The 20,747-nt window shown below is 43.7% G+C and overlaps 1 protein-coding gene across 1 annotated transcript in view; it reads left to right on the top strand.

Moving 5' to 3' along the window:
- The window catches only part of RREB1 (ras responsive element binding protein 1), a 67,937-nt gene that overhangs the window by 22,618 nt on the left and 24,572 nt on the right, over positions 1–20,747 (top strand). Inside the window, exons 5-7 of the mRNA XM_082480018.1 lie at positions 3,838–3,982; positions 5,168–5,307; positions 19,352–19,541. Of these exons, the coding sequence (XP_082336144.1) occupies positions 3,838–3,982; positions 5,168–5,307; positions 19,352–19,541 (475 nt within the window). The remainder of the gene's footprint in view (positions 1–3,837; positions 3,983–5,167; positions 5,308–19,351; positions 19,542–20,747) is intronic.

The following is a 20,747-nucleotide window of genomic DNA, read 5'->3' as shown; positions in this document are numbered from 1 at the left end:
GTGTTGTCAGGCCAAAATATGTTGTTATAGTCACAATGGGAAAATAACTTCTAAGCACAGCTTTGTTCCTGTTCTCCTTGTATTTTGGCAGGCTAAACAGTGAGGTCGAGCATTTTCAGCATTACATATAAGATCTAATCAAGGCAAACTCTTCTAAAGGAGGATAAGGCAACACAAATATCCCCCCCCCCCCCCCTAATTATAGTTAGGAAACTTTTTAAGTAAAAGAAACCTTGGTGAAGGGAGTGTTTAACTTTAAAAGAAAGGTTGTGGATGTGGATGTGACTTGGCATCTGCTGCAGTTCAACCCAAGTTGGGTGATGAATGTTTTCTCGAGGCAGAATGACATCCACATTGCAAAGGAAAAGAGATGAAGATTGTGTCTATCCTTTGTACTGCTCAGCGTTATCTTCCCGCTTATCTTGGGCTGTAGCTCTAGTAATCTTTTTCCTCTCCACCCTTGATTTGATGTAGTGAAACTTGCTTAACCTGCCAAAGGCACAATTCTACTGGCTGTAATGTGGACAGGTTGCGACTCTCCCTGAGAACTCTGGAACCTGCTGCTTTGGTTTCGGATTTTTCCTTTTCCCTTAATGATCACACGTAGAGAGCTATCACAGCGGCTGTGATATTTGACCTACGCAGTAAAAGTCAAAGGTGCAGTCAGGGTGTCTTCCTGTTTATAGCTCAATAGCTCAGGCTGCTTCCTTTCAAATATGCAAAACTAAAACATGAAGGGATTACCACATTCCTTGCTGTGGGTACGGATTCTGCTCTTGCTTTTAGGGCATGGCAGAAGCACGCAAGTTGCAGGAAGGAGAACTGCAAGCTGGGGGCAGGCGATGACTTTGATACTAGACATAGCAGAGCCCTCTCACTGTGGTGCTGCACCCACATTAGCAAGCCCTGCCTAACCAGCATATATTATATTGCAAACATGGCTAGACGGCTTTTGGGATTTGCAGGAGACTGTATGTTTGCGTGCATTACGTCATGCCAGGCAGAGGTACCAGGTTGGACTGGCACTGACCTGGAGGTCTCAACAGCTTCTCATGTTGGTACACTGTGGATGTGCCATCGCGCCCCTCTCAAGTAGGACTAGCTCCATTGAAACAGGCAGAGTTCAACAGGTGGACAAACAGCAGGAGGAAAGAACTCAGTGCTGAGGAAGCTGTTTTGCATGGGTAACTACTAACCAGGAGTTCTGCATACTTGTTACTGGCAGAAAGGAGACTTTAGAAGAAAATAGGAACAAAAAGTCCCACGCTTCACACATAGCAGGTTTTTTTTTTTGTCATTTGTTTGTTTTGTGGGTGAATGTGATTTAGCTTGGCTGCGTGTGCTCTCTAGCCCTCTGAAAAGTAGCTGGACAAGTAATATTAGCCATGCATCAGCCAAGCTGCCAGAAGGTTAAACATGCAGGCCATGTGTGTGTGTCTGGGGCAGGGGGACAGACAGGCACATGCAAAAGCCTCTGTCTCACTTTCAGGAGCTCAATGAAACTGGAAAGCAGTCTTTACCAAAAAAAAAAAAAAAAAAAAAGACCAACAAACCACCTTCTAGGTTTTGCTTTGCCTGTGCAATGGAATACTATGTTTTGTTGTTCCAAGATACTTTTCGAGTTTTATCTTCAACCATTGTGGACAGAAACCCTTTGAACAAATAACTGATTTCTTCTCCCTTATTCTTGCGTGAATACAGGCAACTGCTCCTCACACTGTTGGTTTACCACCCGTAGGAAGCTCTAGGACTGACTTAGCTAGCACAAGAAGTTAGATCAGTGCCATAAGAGGGGAAAAAAAAAAAAGACCAAAAAAAGAATAAAGGCAATGAGGCAGTACAATACCTGTAGATGCCTTCCCTGCAGATTTTGTGAGACCAGGTAGCACTGGATTCATGCAGATAAATGTTAGCTTCGGTGTAGCAGGGCTACCAGAGGGCCGAGGCAGGGGAGTGCTCTGCACTCCGGAGGCTGTGTTAGCGCTCTGGTTTCTCCCAGGGTCTTGTGGAACCTGGAGAGAGCAAAACCCTTGGAGCATCAGCCTTCCTTCTGCTCCCAGTTGGGCAATCGGCAGGGAAAGAGGTCAGACAAATTCAGCATTGTTTCTGTGATGCTGTGCCCAACCTGCTGGGCACATCTGCACACAGGTGCTCTCTCCTCCTTGAACCTCTCACAGTGTGACTGACAAATGTCACCAATGTCCATCCATTTTGTGACCAGTGAGGGTTACTGGGGGACTGAGGAAGCCACGTTTTTCCTCATGTGGACCTGGTCCTCTGAGCAATGCCAGCCTTTCCAGGTGTTGAAAGCAGGCAGTAGCTGAACAGCCATTCTAATCTTGCATCAATTCTGGTACATGTGGTGCTTTTGACTTGAGGCTGTTCCCGCATAACACCCTCAGAAGTGTGCCTGTAGTTTGAGACCTTTAACAAAAAAAAAAAAAAAGGTTGAGAGATTGTGAAAGGTAATGTTAAAAAATGCATTGTGTGAGGAGACAGTCCTCCCAGCAGCTCCAGCAGAGTCTGCCCCTGGGTCAGTTTGGTCCAGTGCATTATGTTGAAGCATCGTGCCCTTAGCATCCAAAACTAAAATGGATTTTATGTCATAGCACCCAAGCAGTTATGAGGACATACGAGACTCGTCTAGGTTACAACATTCTCTCATGTTTGAACATGATAGCGTGCAGTGAAGTTAAATGGCACGGTCCTGAGCCGAGTTGGGGGTGTGACTTCTGAAGGATGTGCCCAAATGCCATTAACATTGTCTCTCTTGTGCTGCTTTGGAGTCAGTCATACAGACATAAGGCAGCTCTCTCCTGCACTCCCGTTTCTGCCTATTAGAAGCAAAAATTTCCATTGCACGTAGTAGCCCAAGCTTGATTTTTTTCAAAAGGACTATAAATTTGAAGTGAGGCTAAAGGCCCTGCACTTTTTAAAACAAAGAAAATTTACAATTTGAGCTTTTAGTACTCAGTAAAAGAAGTGTGGGAGCAATACCCCAGGACTAGAGCACAGTGTCTTCCTCAGGTTGCAGATATGGAAAACCAAGAGGCAAGCGGGTCAGGTATACAGATATTCATGAGATTGCTTCCTGAGCCATTTTCTCCCTCTCCATTTTCCCCTGCCTTTGTGACAAGAAATAGTTGTTTTCCTGGGAAAGCAGGTTTGTGAACATGCTTTGGCAATATGGAGTTTTGCAAGCCAAACCTGCCCCAGCTTAACAGTGTTACCAGATATATCTTGACTTCAAAGTTGCAGTTGAAATTCGATATTGGGGTGCACCAGTGTATTAAGGATGAGACGAGAAACAAATGTATTTAAGAAGTGTTGCTCAGACCTCGGCATATACTGATCCATTTGGGCTACTCTCGGAAAGTAGAAAAGGAGAGCCAGCTGAAGATGGGGCGTGTTTTTTGCACTGAGAGCAGAGGATGCTAAGCTGCAAGCTTTTACTTAGTAGGCCACCACAAGACTGGGTGGCCGGGCCTGTAGATCACTGTGCAGGATTAGGCAGAAGCAGGGGCTCTTGGATGATGGGGGATGGGCACAATGCTCATGGGGCCGGGCAGTAGTGGGGCAAGTGGTATGCTGTGGGTCGGACCATGGGGGAGAGCTGCTGGGCTCCCTGCCATGGCCCTGCATGGTCCCGGGTGCTGCAAAGGGCCCATGCTGGATCACATGTGCCCCAGCTGTCTTTTAGAAGCGCAGTCTGGTTTATGGGATCTCTGCTGGTATCCTTTAAAGGCAAACCTTAGAAGTGGTGTTGGCATTAAAATTTACGTGGTCTTTCCACCCCAGTCTGCCTGTTGACAGTGTCTTCTTTCTCCTCCTGCTCAGGCACATGAAGATTCACGAGAAGGATCCGAACAGCACAGCAAGCACAACTCCCCCGTCGCCGCTAAAGCGCAGGAGATTATCTTCGAAACGGAAGTTTAGTCATGATGCTGAGATGGACAGAGAGGAGAGGACACCTGCAAAAAAGGTTCTTTACGGGGCATGAAGCAAAACGCTTTCCTGGCTACCTCCTAAAATGTCAGCTGTTGTGTTCATGCAGTCAGCATAGAAATATTAAAACGTGGTCTTGATACAGCCCTGTATATATTTTAGGATGCTATGCTTTTCCTGTGTAGCCAACACTGTAGTCTGAGATAGAAAATTAATTTCTAATTTCAAAGATTGAAAGAATTCAGGTTTTTTAATTCTTTATTGTTTAAATTTTTGGGTTTGCTTATGATTTATATTAGATAATTAAAGTTGGATGACAAGCGGATGAATTATTCTTTTGCTACTGCAGCTTCTCCCCTAGTTGTTTTTTCTCCCATTTACTTCATAGCAGTCTTGCAGGATAGCGATTTGAATGTCTAAAAAAACAGTGTTTACTTCAAAAGCAGCAACAGCTTAAGTCTGTTTTTGTCTTGATCTGGAGGAAAAAAAAAAGTATCTGCAGTACATTTCCCTTTCACAGTAGCATAATCCTGCATTATTGGAGTTGCAAGAGCAACCAGAAAATATTTATTTGAAGGCTAGACATTTCCATTAGGGTTTTGTTTATGACATAATTTCGTGCATTTCAGTCATTTATACAAAATGTATGGTGGCTGCCAAACTTAACTCAACCCTTTCCCACTTACTATCTCTAAATGGCAAGCTAGTAGCAGTTCCATTTAGCTCAGTATCCCTTGTTTCTGTACATGCTTTTCTGCCTGTAATCAGAAGAGGGCTGTAGAAAACACGCAGAAGTTCATTGCTTTTCCTTGGACCACTTGAGTTAGGAGTTGGCAGTACCTCAATGGCATAAATAATCGAGGCTGACAGCTCGCCTGGTTTTCTGAAGGGGGAGGAATGCTAGTTCAGTGGTATATAAACAGACGGGTTTATAAGTTGTTCAAATCGCAGTTTCTCATTAGAACTGGTATATCTGTGACTTAGTCACACACTTAATCTCTTACTGAGCCTCCTTTTCCATCATGCATGTTCTCACACACACACGGAAGCTCTGTCGCTCACTCTCTCTCTATTGCCGCAATGAGTAATTTCTGGTCACCTACAGCAAGGTTACGGCTGAAGCCCACTGCTTTGTTTTTAAGAGAAGGACTTCAAATAGATTGTATGTTTGGTTTGTTGCTTAAAATTTGGTTTAATGAGGTTTGTTTCCCTCTCTCTGAAGGTTGTCGAGGATGGTCACTCTGGTGACGGGGATAAGAAGGCTGAGGAGGAAGTTTATCATTGTCCAGTGTGTTTCAAAGATTTTTTTTGCAAGTATGGGCTGGAGTCCCACATGGAGACACATCCAGATAATTCGCTGAGGTAAGAAATAGTCTTGAGAGTGTTTCTAGTCACCAAATGGCCTGAGGGAGCTTGCTGGGGAGGGGTGGGAGCCATTCAGCCCTCTGCACTGTTAACTGCCCCGCTTTGTGATTTTGAACAGGTTTTTAAATGTTTCTGCCTCATCTTATGTCACCGGGGTGCTGTAGGGCTTAATGTTACTAATTTTTGCAAGTACAGAAAGTCTTTCCACTTAATAGCTGGGAAAGTTTTTAGAAGGAATTAAAGCACTCCTTCTTCCCCTCCAAACCCATCACTGTTGTTACACAAAACTGTAAAATGCCAACATTGCAGAATTTTAACAACTTAAACTAAAGATGCTTAAAACATGAAGCAAAACTTGATAGAAGTGTTCAGGTACCAACCTATGAGATGATTCCGCTTGGGGAGAAGAAGGAAGGCCTAAACCACGACAGTTGTGTGTTGTGGGAGTGAGTGAATGTGAAAGTCTGGAACCAGAAACTCAGTAAAATGTTATGCTTTTCTGGCTGTTGAGGTTAGAGAATTGTGTGGATTTTGGCTTAAATCAGTTTCTCTTAACAAGGAAAAATTAGTTATTAAGTATTTGGGAAGGTGCTTGGGTGTTGTGTTTTGGTTCAAGTACTTGCCCCTGGGACCCCTGACACTTTTTTATTTCCAGTTTTTTACCATAGAAAAATGTAGATCCAGATACATGAAGATATAAAAGAGAGATTCTCAGTCTAGTTTAAACATGTAGAAAAGCTGCTGGTTTAGAAAAGGAGATTGTCCGTCTGCAGAAGTTTGTCAATGTTTTAAGCTTATTTGGGGACATTGGACTCTAATGATCTTTTTGGAAGGGTGCAGAATTCAGCATCTTGAAGGGTCAATACTCACTCTTGAATACAGTTTCTTAATAGAATGGCAGGGAGCAAAGCCATCCCATTTTATTAAATGGGATTAATTCTATTAAATTTTCCATTTTTTTTTTAAATTAGAAAACCTTGTTAAATATATAAAACCATTTTTAAAGGCATTGTAAGTGCTGTAATTATTGGGGAAAGGAGTTGGAAAGCTTTTTCTTAAACTTGGTCCAGCAAAGAGTGGTTAATTAAATGGAGTTTGCTGTTTCTGAAGTAAATGAAGTAAATTTTAATTATAGAGCAAAACTGAAACAGTTGTTCTCTGGTAAGAGCTCTGCAACTCCACCCAAAATGGAGTCTGAGATAATTTTGCTATATACTTTACGCTTTAGAGAAAGTGGCTGTCATATTAGGCTTATCCTGGCATTAGTCTCATTTTGAAGCTTCTATGAAGATATGACCTCTTTGCAAAGTTATATGCTGTGGGCCTGAGTGGAGAGGTGGATCATCTTTCTTTGAGTGTTGGATAAAAGATAACAGAATAGATACCCTTCTAGCTTGGCAGCTTTGCAGTCTGCTGCAGCAAGGCAGAAAGATGCACTGGGTGTGCAAACATGCTGTTCCTCTTCATGCAACTCTTTCTCTAGGATTAGGAGACTTGCTTATGCTTAATATTCTCCTGAAATGGATTGTGCTACCCTTGATTGTGTTGAGCAACAAAGACTAAAATGTGTCCCTAAATCAAAGCCATGATTGTCAAGCTCTGTGGGCATGTGTTGAGGCTGGTGCTGGGCTTGTGGGCTTGTCTAGACCATGGTAAGGTTTTTTTTGTCAAACATTTGCTTTAGCAATTTAAGACATGTCAGTGGAGATAGGGCAGGACAAGGAAGCTGTGGTTCTCCCTGGTCAGCTAACATATTCAAACACAACTTGCCCTGCCTATCTGGTTTAAAATACACCTTTTGTCCTAGTCTAGACAAGTCAAATGGCACTGTCTGCTTGGCCCAACCTAGCAGAAAATCCTCTGGTAAGCAGAGCAGTCTGGGCTGCTGTTAAGGTGACTCTTTCATCCCAAAGGAAATGGGTTAAAATCCTTGACAGGCAGGGGCTGTAATCCCCTGAGTCCCAAGGTTCTGCAAGGCTGTTTGTAGGATTTAACAGGATGCATTCAATGTAGCGCGTCATTCTCAGTCCTGAGTTCATGTGACTGAAGTGATTCCTCTTGGTGAGGCTTAAGGATGTTTTTTGAGTGAAAGATGCGAAGAAAAGAATATTTTGCTAAAGTGTCAGAGCAGGAGGGCCGCGTATGGGCGCGCTTGTGGTGGGGTACAAACTGCAAAATGTTAGAAAGATTCATCAAATCTGGTGTTTCCTTTTTATAGAAGACAAGGAGGAAGAATTCTCCTTAAACAAAGTTCAAACAAACAAAAAAGTGTGGCAGCTCTGTTATGAGCAGAGAGCAGAACACGCTCAGTCGCTTTTTATGGCCAATATTGTAAAAGCAGAGTCACTTGATTAGGACTTCTGTGAGGCTGGTATCAGATGTTGTGCATTCCAGAACCAGATGCTCTGGGTCTGGCACTTGGTTTGCAGCTACCGCTTTAGGTAACCCAGCACAGGCTGTTTTGTCATGACCAAAAAGAAGTGATCCTCGGTCTGCGGGGATCCACAGGGCAAACATCCGACTCCTTTCTGCTGCCCCAGTAGTTAGTGTAGAAATGATTGCAGACATTGGCTCTGGAGCGATGCAGCAGTGTGCACTGCCTCGATGGGGGTACCAGCCTGCCTTCAGGGATGCATCCCCAGCAGTAGGAAAGTGCCGGGGTGTGCAGGAGCTTCTGCCTGGCTTCCTTGTGGTCCTTTAATCCTGCCATTGTAGTGCTGTTGTGTAAATACAGCCTCTCGCCTCCACAGCGTCTGTCTGTCCCGGCCCCCCTCTGCTAAGTAGCAGAAAAGGTAAGGCTGGCTGGCAGCCCCCGAGTCAGTATGAGAGCAGCTAATTTACAGGGTGGGCCATTACCCTTCCAGATACTGTTAAATGAACAACTTCAAATCACAGGGTTAGCTGTTCAAAGTCAGATGAAAAGACACCCCACATTGTCTCCCCCAGTACTGCTTTTTCATGTAAAGCCCCGAGCAGGGAGCACCTCATTGTTTACTTGTCGCAGAATAAACAATACTTAATCCACTGATTGTGTGAGAGGGGCTCCCGCTTGGGAGAGTATCTCTTGATTATGTAAAATCCTAAATCGTGCATCTTTGTCTCCTAATTATGGGAAGAACTGCCCTGCTCTTGGGAGCAATAATAGGGCCCTTTGTTCTGCTGACAATGGGCTGTGGCACTGCATCTCCTTCATGGCATTACCCCCCCCCCGGTCAGTCTCTGTCCCTTTGAAGCCCTGGGACCTGCACCCTAATTAGTGACATGAGCTGGCCCCGGCAAGGTTGTCCCCAGTCCCCATTAGCAGTGGGAGGTGGCCCAGGGGTGCTTTCTGACCCCTCTTCGCCTCTCTACCTGGATTATTTAAAGACGACGTCTGTTTCCCTGCAGCTGGGGCCTCAGGACACCGTCTATTTTGGTGAGTTTGTATCTGAGTGTCGATATAATTAGCAGAGCGCTGAAACGCTGTGCAGCCAATAGGGAAAATGAGAAACCTTGCGGAGCAGGGTAACGTCTCTGGAAACTTTTGTGGCGGAGGGTTGCTGTCAAACATGGTAATGTGCTTGTAAAGGTCGCCTGACAGACAGCTCTGAGCAACATCAGCAGTGCAGGCAAAGGAGACGTGAGGATTTCCTGGGGAGAAACCTCTTGAGGCGCTATGTGAGGTTTCTCCTCTTTCCTTTGGCAAGTACAATGGAACAGGCTTAAAGTAAAACGTGTGGCTTTTTAAAAAGTACGTGCACTATGAAATTCTTCTGTTGGGTTTCACTGTAACCAGAGCATACCCTTTAAATTTCCTCCTCTTCTCCAGGAGGCTTCTTACAGTACTGTCTGTACCAGCAGCTAAAGGTTTTTTAATTTTTCCTTCCTCACAGCAGCAAGGAGGCGTTCATGCTGTCTCTCGTGCCTGTGTATCTCCTGGAGGAGAGGAGGGAGGTGGTGATAGCGTTGCAGTTGCCTCCTTTCCTAGAGACATGTTTCAACATCAGTTCTCAGCAAGGATAGTTGTGCAGTTTGAACGTGGTAAAAGCCTGGATCTTAATGAGTGTTATGGGGACTTTCTTGGTTCAGTGGAACACTTGGTTCACTGTGACATTGCCTTCAGTTACGGGATTTGTTTTTACTAACTTTTTGTGGAAGACAAGAAATAGACGTTGCAGAGTGTGAAAGACACTGTCTGCCTCAGTCACCGAGCTGACCTGATGACCAGAAGCAGTAGATGCCTGTTGCCATGAATGGATTCAGGGTAGATTAAGTCTTTTGACCTTTTGTAGAGTATGCCCAAACAATGATATAATATATTAAGCTTTGTAATTTGCCAAATCCCAGGCATATTTTCACAAGGACAGCAAAAGCAGTTCTCTTGCTGCAGGGTAGTGAGCTTTTGTAGAACTTCCAAACAAAGAAGACCAAAAGCCATCACAGTTTACCTTGTTCTTCAAAACAAGTTTTGCTGAAACTTGTAAAGTCAAATTGGCTAGAGGTTGAACGCAACCATGGAAAGCTGTTGTTTAGAACAGTTAGATTGGTAACAGGCAGAGCAACAGAAGAGCTCAGGTCCTGGAATGGAAAGTGTCAGGACACCCTGACCATTGGTGCCTGTTGTCATCTGCCTCCAGTTTTGCCAGGGTAACCACTGTGAGGTCTTGTTTCTAAAAACACTCCCAGGTGGAAAATGCTGTTGTCGTGTCTTGTTACCCAGCTTCACTCAGGAGTGGACAACTTACATGCTCTAGGAGTGGTCTTCTGGACTCTATGGGTAGATTGTTTCACAAGATGTCACATGCAGGTTGCAATTCAGTTGGGCTGGTCGCCAGGTGTTGCCCTTTGCCAGCACATCCCGGTTCTTCAGTGCATGGTGTCAGATGGTGGGATGCTACAAGGCACCCGGACCTATGTGCCAATCTTAAATCATTTTAGCCAATGCAAATGAGCAACCCCATTCAAGTCAAGACAAAAGAAGTGGGTTTTGACTCAAAACAATTCCAGCTACTTAGAGTATTACATGTTTATTGTCCAGTTACTGTTCTTCAGGGGAGTTCTGCACATCAGCTTTGGGGCAATAAAATAGCCAAGGAAATAAATTAATGTAAATTTAAAGTGTACAGAGATTATTTCAATCTTAAGCACCAGTAGAAAAAAATAGTACAAAATTAAGTTGTGTACAGAGCACCAATGTGACTGAATAAAAGTACACTGTACAGAATGTAGAAGAAAAAAAAAAAAAAACACCAGAAAAAGCCCGTTAAGTTTCATTCCTGTTTTTGCCAATGCCTACTTAAGCAACTTTAGGAATTCACTTTCTATCTTTTCTCTCCTTATATAGTAGGGAATGATCCTGCTGACTTAATTTTTGTGAAGCTTGTTGCTTTCTACACATGGTCAGCCTTTTGTGGGAAGAAGGTGTTAGTGACATTGCAAGCTTACAAGAGTGAACGTGTTTGAACTAAATGTTGTTTGCAATTTATGTTACTTGTGAGACGAAACTATGAGTTTGTGGTAGGGAGAGGAAGTTTTTTTCTTAGTAGTTGACACTACTGTTACTGGAAGCAACTTGAAGAATGAATGACAAGTAGTCTTCATGCAGCATTGTAAAATTCCATACTACTTTTCCATCTCTGTCACAACTGCTGGTATGCACATAGATAAGCATAGTTTCTTGTTAGCACTTCAAAATATGAAACTTTATGGTCTTTTAATGCAGCTGGATAATTCTGAGGTGGTTGTATCCTACACAATTGTTGAGTACTGAGAGAGAGACGGAGAGCATTCCAGCACAGACATGTTCATGGACCTCCTTGACCTTTGGTTTTGGCACACTATACTTTGGCCCTGATACTTCCCTTAGTAATCACTGCTTGAGATTGTACCAGCAGGGATAGTTTAGGCAGGAACTGCTGCAAGAGTTACTGAATACTAACAGAGTCAATGCTACAAGACTGGTTATAGCCAAGGATGGAGGCACGCAAGGGTCAGTTGTGTGGCATTGCCAATTCGGCTGACTCTTCTGCTCTGCTCTGCTCTGCAAGCTGCTTGCTTGGTGTCTTGCTGATACGAACTAGGGACTGAATCCTCATCTCTGTTGGCAGCAGTTTCAGTGCAGGAACAATTCCATGAGCCAGCTGGTGACGATGATATCCAGCTCTGGTAAATGCTAGCACCAAAAATACGCTGTGGTACAATGCAACTCTTAATGTTGATAAGGCAGAGGAGAGTGTACACAAGCAAACTGGTGAATGCGTCCTTTTACTGAGCAAATGGAGAAGTAAAATCAGTGGGTTGAGCATCTGTCTGTATGCTGGCTTGCAAAAGCAGACCAGAACTGCATTTTAAATGTTTTCTGAAGTTTGTTCAGAAAAGAGAGATGGGAAACATCTGAAGAGCAGCGCAAGTCCAACACTGGCCTAAAAGTGGTCAGCTCACATCAGGGAGCTCATTGTGTGAGGAGACTGGGAATCCAGAGCAGCCGGGTAAAAATATCAGATAGTGAATGGACACAGGGAGTGACGCTCTCATGTGAAACTGTGTGGTGTGTCACATGGTGTTGAATATCTTAGCTCGGTTGCAAGAATAGAAAGTGGGTAAAATGCAAAGCTGAGTGTAGAGGAAAGCTTCTCGTAAAAGGGAATAGAGGAGGGAAAGAGGGCTGAGCCAAAATATGTTATTAGCATGCCTGCCTGATCCTGATGACCAGGGTTTGTTTATACGCAGGCTCTCTCAAAGTGCTGGCTGCTGCTTACTTGTGTTAGCGGTCAGGTCTGCGTGCTGAGCATAGCTTACCTGCAAATGTAGATAAGGGCAAGGCTGTTCAGTCCAGATTCAGCTGCACCTATTTGTGAGCCCTGTTGTCATCAGTGGATGGTTACAGGATGGACAAGCGCCTGTAGATGTGTTTTTTCTTACGCTACTTATGAAAAGTGGTGTTGCTTTTTTAACATGGTAGACACATAGTTGTTTGGGTTTTTTTCCAGCTCTTGCCATTAATTCTAAAACTACACTGAAAGAATACCAGAAGGTCCACTTTAGTTTGTGTGCGCAAATGATGACTCTTATTCTGGATGCTGTGCAGCTTCCAATTTTGGTAGCTGTAGAGGACTGTACTGGTCATGGTTTTTGTTGGTTTTTTTTTTTTTTCCCGTGTATGCTTGCCCTAATTATTAAACCCTTCATTGTTATTTATGTTGATCTTCAGCTCTTGCTCTGTGATTCTGTCCAGCCAATTTCTTGCCACTTCTGGTTTTTAAAAATTTGACCTTTATTAAGTGAAAAGGTCATTATGAGAAAATGAACTACTTTGTTTGTGCAAGTGTCTGCAGGCTATCTCCCATTTTCCCTTTATTTGTTCTTAGTTGCACGTTCATTCTGTTGAAGTATATAGTAGAGTAAGCTACTGTTCCACTGGGCCAGAGGTATTTAAATCTGGCACTGTTTAAGTGTTGCTGGTATATGCGATTCATTACAGTGTTGGGAAGAAGTGCACTTTTTTCCTGCTTTTTCTTTGCTCACACATAACAAAAGTTAAAAGATGGCACAGGATCGCTCGTGCCTTTTTGTTAAACCTTGTAGCAGTTAACTTCACTTGAGTTACCCTGACTGTGGGAGTCACGATACGCCAGTACGGACGCTGGCTCTGCAGCATGCCGGCAAGTTTCTGAAGCATGACATCACCCTGGTTTATATCGGATCTGTCCTGGCTCCTACACGATACTTTTCTCGCCTGGACCACAGAGCGGCTGTAGGAATGCACATAGCATTGTGCATCCCTCTATTAATAGAAAGGCTGGCGCAGTGGTTTCAGCCTCTGCTGCACCCAAGGGTGGCTTCTTTGAGGGAGAAGATTAAAGGGAGCGATGGGACATGTTGGTAACAAAGTCGGACAGCCAGTGGGGAGGTGGGAGGGAGGAAAAGTTAAAAGAAAAGTTCCCCCTATACTGAGGAGGTGAAGCAGTGTGCACTGAACTTCTGGTGAGCTGTTTCTATCCCCCTACGCACTGGGAAAGAGGAGGAGGGCCTCTCCAGCCCGTCATGTCTGGCAGGGAGTTGCTACTGTGCTGCTTGCGGTTTCTGTACTGACCCATAGCATTGGGCGAGGTGGAGATGGGAGAGCAGCAGGTCCTTCGGGGTCAGATACGCTGTGATGCTGTGGGGGTAGGAGGCAGGAACGGTCATCAGAGGACAGCGGGAGGACCCACAGGGATCCCCAGGAGGGAGGTAGGAGCGGCGTTCGCAGCACTGCTGCTTTTCTATCACTCATCTGCAGCAAGTGGGAGAGATTAGTGCAGCTGTTGGATGTTATTTCCCAGGGCCCTGGGTGTGGAGGCCAGGAAGGGTTTTTCATCCAAAAGGAGATGAGTATCTGGACCTGGGTGGGGTTGCACAGGAGCAGAAACCAATTTGCTCTCTCTCATCTCCCTCCTTTCGCCTTGCCCCAAAAGAAGTGAGAGAAGCCGAGAAATCCTTTCCTGAAGGGGAACATGTCTATAACCTGCTAGTTTTCCTTCATAGGTGGTGAAAGCCCTTATGTTTAAAACCATCCTTTCTCCATCTTCCCCTCCTTGTCCGTCTCCTGTGCAGCACACATTACTGGTGTGGAGGCCAGGAGCCTGCTCCCGTCCCTGGTGCGGACATGAGTCAACAGCAGGGAATCGCCTGTCTTTCTCTTCTGCCCAGTCGTATTATTTTTAGGTCAGCATAGGATTTTCTTTGCTCATAAGAAGAGCCGCATTAATTCTGCAAATACTGTGAGACACAAAGGAGAACAATAACAACAAGGGTAGAAATTTCTATACGGTATGTATTAGGGATTTCAGTGGGAGGAGTTAGATGACTTAATAGCATAACTGTGTATTAATGACTTCTGTTTCAGGATATGTTTCATTCTTGTTTTGTTTTCCTTGCTTCTGTTTGTAGCAGTTGCTAAAGAGCACAGACAGGAAAGGAACAAAATGGTACCAAGCTTTTTATTTTAGATAAGGCCTAGAAATTAACACTTTTTATTTGTTGACACCTACAACATGGGCAACACAGTGTAGTGAGCTGTATGGGTGAAAATTTCAGGTTTTGGTCTGCTCTTGGGTGGTTTCAGAAGTATAAGTGGAAGAATGTTAAATGTCACTTTCCCTTTCCCCCCACCAGTCTCAGGTAATGCGGAGCACTGTGTTTGTTTCATTTCTTGATAGCAGAATGATGGATATAAATATTTGGCAATTGCATCTTGACTACTGAAATAGACAGTTTAGACAAATCTGGCTGCATTACCCTTAATAGAAATAAAGACTGATTAATTTTGCTTAAAATTTAGCTTTGCATTTCCTTCTAAACTGTCTTTCATTTTCTTAAAGAAAAAAGCTATATCCATTGCTGACAAATTGCAGTTGGCTCAGAGGAGAGTGTAATGCATGGCAACAGGCATCGCTTATGTAAACTTCTCTTGCATAGGTGCTGCTTGTCCTAAGTTTAGCAAATCCTGGCTTGCCTCTTGAACAAGCTGCACAAAGCATTGACTACTTCTTAAAGCCCGTTAAAATGCTTTTATATCCTAATTAGCATTATAGGTTTCAAGAATACTAACTTATTTTCATAGAAAGCTTTTTAATGGTGTGTTTTTACACACATTTAAAAAAAAAAAATCAAAAAGGTGCGCTGATGTAGTAATAATTAAACAGACTCACCTGATGTGATTTGTGGCCTGAGCACCAAGGTCAGCCTGGTCATTGCACTGTCTTTGCACAGTTATATTGTGGTTCTGCTTTTGTGTTTTAGCAGTTCTGTTTTCTCACCTACTTGCTTTGTACACCTCTGCCAGCGAGCCAGAGCCCTAATAGTATGTTTACATTGTGCAGGTATGAACAACTCTGAAACATAAAGGCAGTTGAGAATGAAGTTGATTTTAAAGCAGTCTTAGCTGCTAAAAGCAGTTTTTTTCCTTTTTACTTATAATTGAATCTCTGTGCTTGGAACTGAACAGCTTTCTCCTCTCTGCTGTGTAATCATATTTATAGAAAAATGGAAGACTGTGGCCAAGACTAGCAATCACATGATAAGACACAGCTTTTATTTGCTACATCTGGAAACTTACCTTGCAAATAGAGTGCTTTTATCTCTGCTCAGGTGTCGAGCCATTGCTCTGCCTGTTCTGCTAACAGCCTCAGAACCTGTTCCCATCTCTGTTCTCTGCAGCCATACCATCCGTGTTTGACTTGGCACTACACATGGGCAGACTTGTGAAATTGTAAGGAGGGGTTTTTTTTGGTGTTTTGTTTTGTTTTAAAGTCCATCATGAGCAAAGTATTACCATATGTTTCAGATGCTTTATTTGATATGCTGGACTTTTCAGACTTTCCGCAATTATTTGATCATTTTTTTAAAAACCAATTTAAGCAACATGAAAAAATGTTCATATCATCTGGGATTCCTTTCCGTTCTCCTTCTTAAACTGTGGGTTTAGATTTAAAAATACTGTAGACATTGACACTACCTAAAGATGGAAAATAGTACTGATGACAAAACAGAGAAATTAATGGTTAGGCTTCCTTAAAAAAAAATCAGTGATTCCAGTTATTGCATTGTTAGGGATGACAGCTTACTCCATTTTAAATTAACACAAGCCTTAGTCAATGTGGCATGATGCTTGCCTTAACTAGTTAGGTTTTGAAGCTCAGTACCTGTAAGTTTTTCTTGGAGGTGGTACACGTCCGTATCTGCATCTGCATTGCTAATTGTGTTCAAAGCTCAAGTCACGTAATTTGGGAGAAACTCGGACTCCCTCCCTACTTGATGTGAGGGGGAGGGAACTCAATGAAAACATACACACACACATGAAAAAAACGTTGCGCACGCACTTGGGGAAACGGGAAGTGTATTTTAAATAGCTTGCATCCGTAGTGAAGACTGACAAGCCCAAGTGGGGTCTGCAGAGCCTGAGAGACCTCCTGAGCTGGCGGCGCGGTGGCACCCTTTGGCATCAGGAGCGGCTTTACAATGACCTCCCTTGTCCTTGGTGAGTGATGCGGGTGCAAGGTGCCAGCACGGGCACTGGAGCCCGCCACGCCGCCAACTCACCTGGGGAGGTTGCCCCAGAGAACTGCTCCAAATGTCTCGCAGGGAGGGCTTTTCTTGGGGTGTTTTTATTCCACCTCTCCCAGCTGCAGCCGCCTCTACAGAAAGGTGTACCTGGACTGCGGAGGAAGGGAGGGCATCCACAGGTCCCTCCCATGCTCCAGCTCCGTGTGATCCTGTAAACTGTGACACCAGGAGAAGGTGCTGAACCAGGGCGCGGTGCATTTATATGCCCTGAAGTGCCTGAATCTTGAGATGACAGGCGTGATTTATCTGGATGTTTCTTTTTTCAGCCAGGAGCTTCTTTTTGACTGAATGGAAAAAGCTTAATCCTTTTCCCGACTTCTCTTTTTGCTTGCTGCTTTTTCACTCACAGCAAGGAAAATAAAAGAGAAGACTAGGGAGGAAAGAGAAAAAGAGAGGAGTGTTTAATTCTATGCATTATACAAGAGAGAAAGTACATATTCCCTTTTCAAGATATATTACTTTTGTTTCGGGGGAGGGGAGGCGGTTCCCTTTGCATGGAAAACCCCATTTTTAAATTGCAAATTTTCACTGTCCTAAGGCAAGTAGTTGATACAGGTGTACTGCGAAGGACTTTCACACGGGTCTCTGCTCTGAAAGATTTCCTCTCAAGTGCAGCTTTTGATGGGAGCCCTAAATAAACCAGTGCTTAAAGTCAGCATGTCGCACAGCCGATGGAGGTGAGGGAGTGTAAGATGGATGAGGTGCACCTCCCCACTGTGTGTGGGGGAGCTGGCTGCTTGCCCAGGAGCGTTGGCTCCTGCTCAGTCCAAATCCTGGGGGTACCATAGCAGGTGCCAACTCTCCCAGTCCCTCTGTCGTCCCATCAATGGTAGAGTGCCTGCCCCATCACGCATGAGGGGATACGGCTGCTTCATTGAGTTGCTGGTCCGGGTGAGGCCAGGCATATCGGGAACCCCAGAGCTGCCTCAAGACACTCCAAGATGAGGGTCTGCATCCCGCTGCAGAACAGCCGGCCCCACAGACTGACGGCGATGCTCTCGGTGGTGCAGGAGCATTGCTTGCAAGCCCTCGTCCATATACTGACGTACCAGTAGGAGCATGCCAGATGCACTGCTTGCTTTCAAGCAAGGCATTTTCACCACCTCTAAAAAAGAGTTTATTTCAGTAGCCTGCAAGTTCTTCAGGTGACTGCGCTAACCCTTTAATGCCCTCCTTCCCCCAGCGGTTTTGGTGGTAGTGTGTTTTTGTTTTTGCTGAAGATGAATGCTTTGCATCACAGAGTAGGTGCTGCCAAGTGAGCTGGAGGAGAGCCGTAGATCCTGATGCTGGAAGAGTGCTATGTGTTGGCATTCCCCACCCCCCACCAGAGCTTGTTGTCGTATTTAGCAGACTGTTTAAGTAAACATTTGCTTTGTAAATGACATTGGTTCGTTATTTAATGGAATGCAGAGACTATACTGGCAATAATTATAAAGGTGGGATGCAAGTGAATTGACAGGGGAGATAAAACAGATTAAACCTCCAGTGCTAATATTTATGTCCCAGCCTTCTGGGTACCATGATAACAAAGGCCGTGTTACATATACTTCACACTTGCTTCTTTCACCACTCAGAAACTGAGTCCAATTGCTTTGTGGGTGACTTGGTGACTCTTCATTTTCAGGGAATAAAAAAAGTCTGTGGAAGTTTATGTAGTGATAAAAAGAACAACAATGGGAGTTTGTTAGGGACAGGACAGGGAGGGAGTGGTTTTAGGAATTTCTCAGAAGTCATTTCTAATTGCAGGATGTTTTTTTAATGAGTAGGCACATGTCCTTTTCCTTGGTGTGGAGGGTGAAGACAGTATGGGGACAATGAAGGCAGGGGGGAGATATGAAAAACTTCTAGTGCATATAATATCCTCACTGACAAAATCCGACTACTTCACATTCACTGATGTTTGCTTCTGTGAAACTCATGCTTCGGTTGCGAGCTGGAGCTGTGTAACCACAAGGAATCACATTGAGTGAAACTGTGTGTCACTTGTTGAATGCAAAGTGGACATGGCCTGTCATGCTACAGAGCTCAAATCACAGATATTTAAAAGGCAGTAGGCTTGTTTGTTGACGTGTTGGCCAAATGCTGCTGCATAGTCCTTACTGCCTGCAGCATAGCTGCATTTCCAATACCTTTGACTGTTTAACGCCAGTCTGCTTTATGTGAGAAACTTTTGTTTAGCTGAATTTGGGATTTGAGAACTTGAGCAAAACAAGAAATCCTAGCAATAAGGTGTAGGTAGGAAAAGACATTGCTCTACATTCTTCTTTGGGGCACGCTTGACCGCAAAGGGGATGTATCAGTGTCAGAAGAGTTGAACCTGTTTCAGGTCTTACTGCTCTGAGCTTCCTCCCCTTCAAGGAGCTCTAGTTTTTCTTTTAAAACAATATATTTCTCATAAAAGCTTTGAGAAAAATCAGTTTATGGAAAGTCAGTGCAGAGAAAATGCATACACAGGTATTTGAGTGGTGTGCAGTAGTACATTTTAAGCAGTAGTTAAAAAAGATGGTATTTATACATTTGCAGCTGCTTGCTACTTAGGTCTGATCTAGTCTCTCTTTGTCACGGATTTTTTTAAATGTCCTTTATTTTAATAGTACTTTTTAGTAAAAATGAAACGTTGTAAAGCCCATTTTATGTCAGGCTATGGGAAGGGTGTCAGAAGGCTGTGGTCTCAGCTATCACTTCACCCACCTAACCACGTGGCACACTCAGTTCTCGTGCACTATATTCTTTGAACTTCCAGTGAACTTAATAGCCAGAAACTGTTAGAAAGTGACTGTGATTGAAATGGCCTTTCTGTGGTGACAGGGTTTTGACACACCATGGCTTTGTTTTGCGTTTAGCAGATTCTTAGTATCATGGGGTGAGAGGAAGGAGGCTCGCCCAATGCGAGAAGAATGTAGTTCTTAAGCTTGCAGCAGTCAGTAAGTAATTTCTGTTTTATTCCTTTCCTTTCCAGGTGTGACATCTGTTGTATTACCTTTCGTACTCATCGGGGCTTACTGCGTCATAACGCAGTTATCCACAAGCAGCTTCCCAGAGATCCCATGGGAAAGCCTTTCATTCAGAACAACCCTTCAATTCCGGCAGGCTTCCACGACTTGGGATTCACAGACTTCTCCTGTAGGAAGTTCCCTCGCATTTCTCAGGTATGCTCTGTTCTTTGTAGCTTAAGGTACCAACTGATGAAGTGCATTCTGAATTGATTGGAAGGCTCGTCCTTGATGAGGCAGAGATTGGGTGTAGACTATTTTGTGGAAAGCACATTGCCACTGTCTGTGTAGGCTTTAGACGTTTCCTGCCTTTCCTTTTTCTTTTTTCATCTAAAGAATATTTGGTTGTGGGTTGTTTTGTTGTTTTTTTTTTTCAGCATTCCAGTGGATAACTATTGGTGTAAAGATCTATAAAAATATTTTAAGGGAGAACTTGGGTGGTATTAGATCCTTGCCCCTTCCAGCCTGCCTATTAGTTCTCACCTTCCCCAAACCATCCCACATATAAAATAAATAGGGAGAACGCATTATTTATTTTGATTTACTCTGTCAAGGATGCAGTTGTGGTGTGAAAGATTTTAACATGAAAAACTTTGGCAAGTCACTTTACTTACTAAATGGTGACATCTTCAGTGACTTCTTGACAAAACACTCCCAAATACCTTTCTGCTACGTTACTTAAGTGAGTTCTGAAGATTCTGCACCTTTGAGGGTAACTGACTGGGGAAAGGCAGAGAGGTAGTCTGTAAATATTTTTCTGAGAGTGTAAAGCTTTCTGTTAAATGGTATTATTCCTCCCTCTGTCAAACCTTGCCTGCCTTAGTTGGTTTAGGTCTGGATGAAGCTGCTATCTATTAAAAAAAAAAGGAAAAAGAAATAAATTAACAGCACAATTCATCAGGACCATGCTTACTCAGTATCTGCACTTTTCATATTCTCATTGGATTAAAGCATTGATTTCCAGCTTTTCTGGCTGCAAGATGGTAGACCTTAAATTTGCTGCTGGTCCAGGGGAGCATATAGGTCATTCTGTAACTAGTAGAGTTTTGGTGTAAAAGTTACAAAATCAGAAGAGAGAACTTTTGAAACAACCCAGCCCTCTACTTAATTTATCACTTGTGCTCTTCCTTGATGTGGAACCTTTGCAACATGTGAGCTATCTAGGTAGCATTTAAATACAGCATTTGGATTCATAATCAGACTTCACTAACCAAAAGCCTTTCAGCTTCGGGCTCTACGTTTCATTGATTTGCTTTTTGGGGATATTATGGTTGGTTTATGTTGTTTTGCCTTCTTGGATGCCATTTTGCTTTTTCTCTTCTCCTTCTAATTTCATTGTAGTAATAAAGCTAAATGAGGTAG

This window comes from Vanellus vanellus, assembly GCF_965231255.1.
Source record: "Vanellus vanellus genome assembly, chromosome: 2".
In the NCBI taxonomy this organism is placed as follows: Eukaryota; Metazoa; Chordata; class Aves; order Charadriiformes; family Charadriidae; genus Vanellus; species Vanellus vanellus.
The sequence above is the reverse complement of the archived record's forward strand: the minus strand, read 5'-3'. Positions and strand labels throughout refer to the sequence as shown.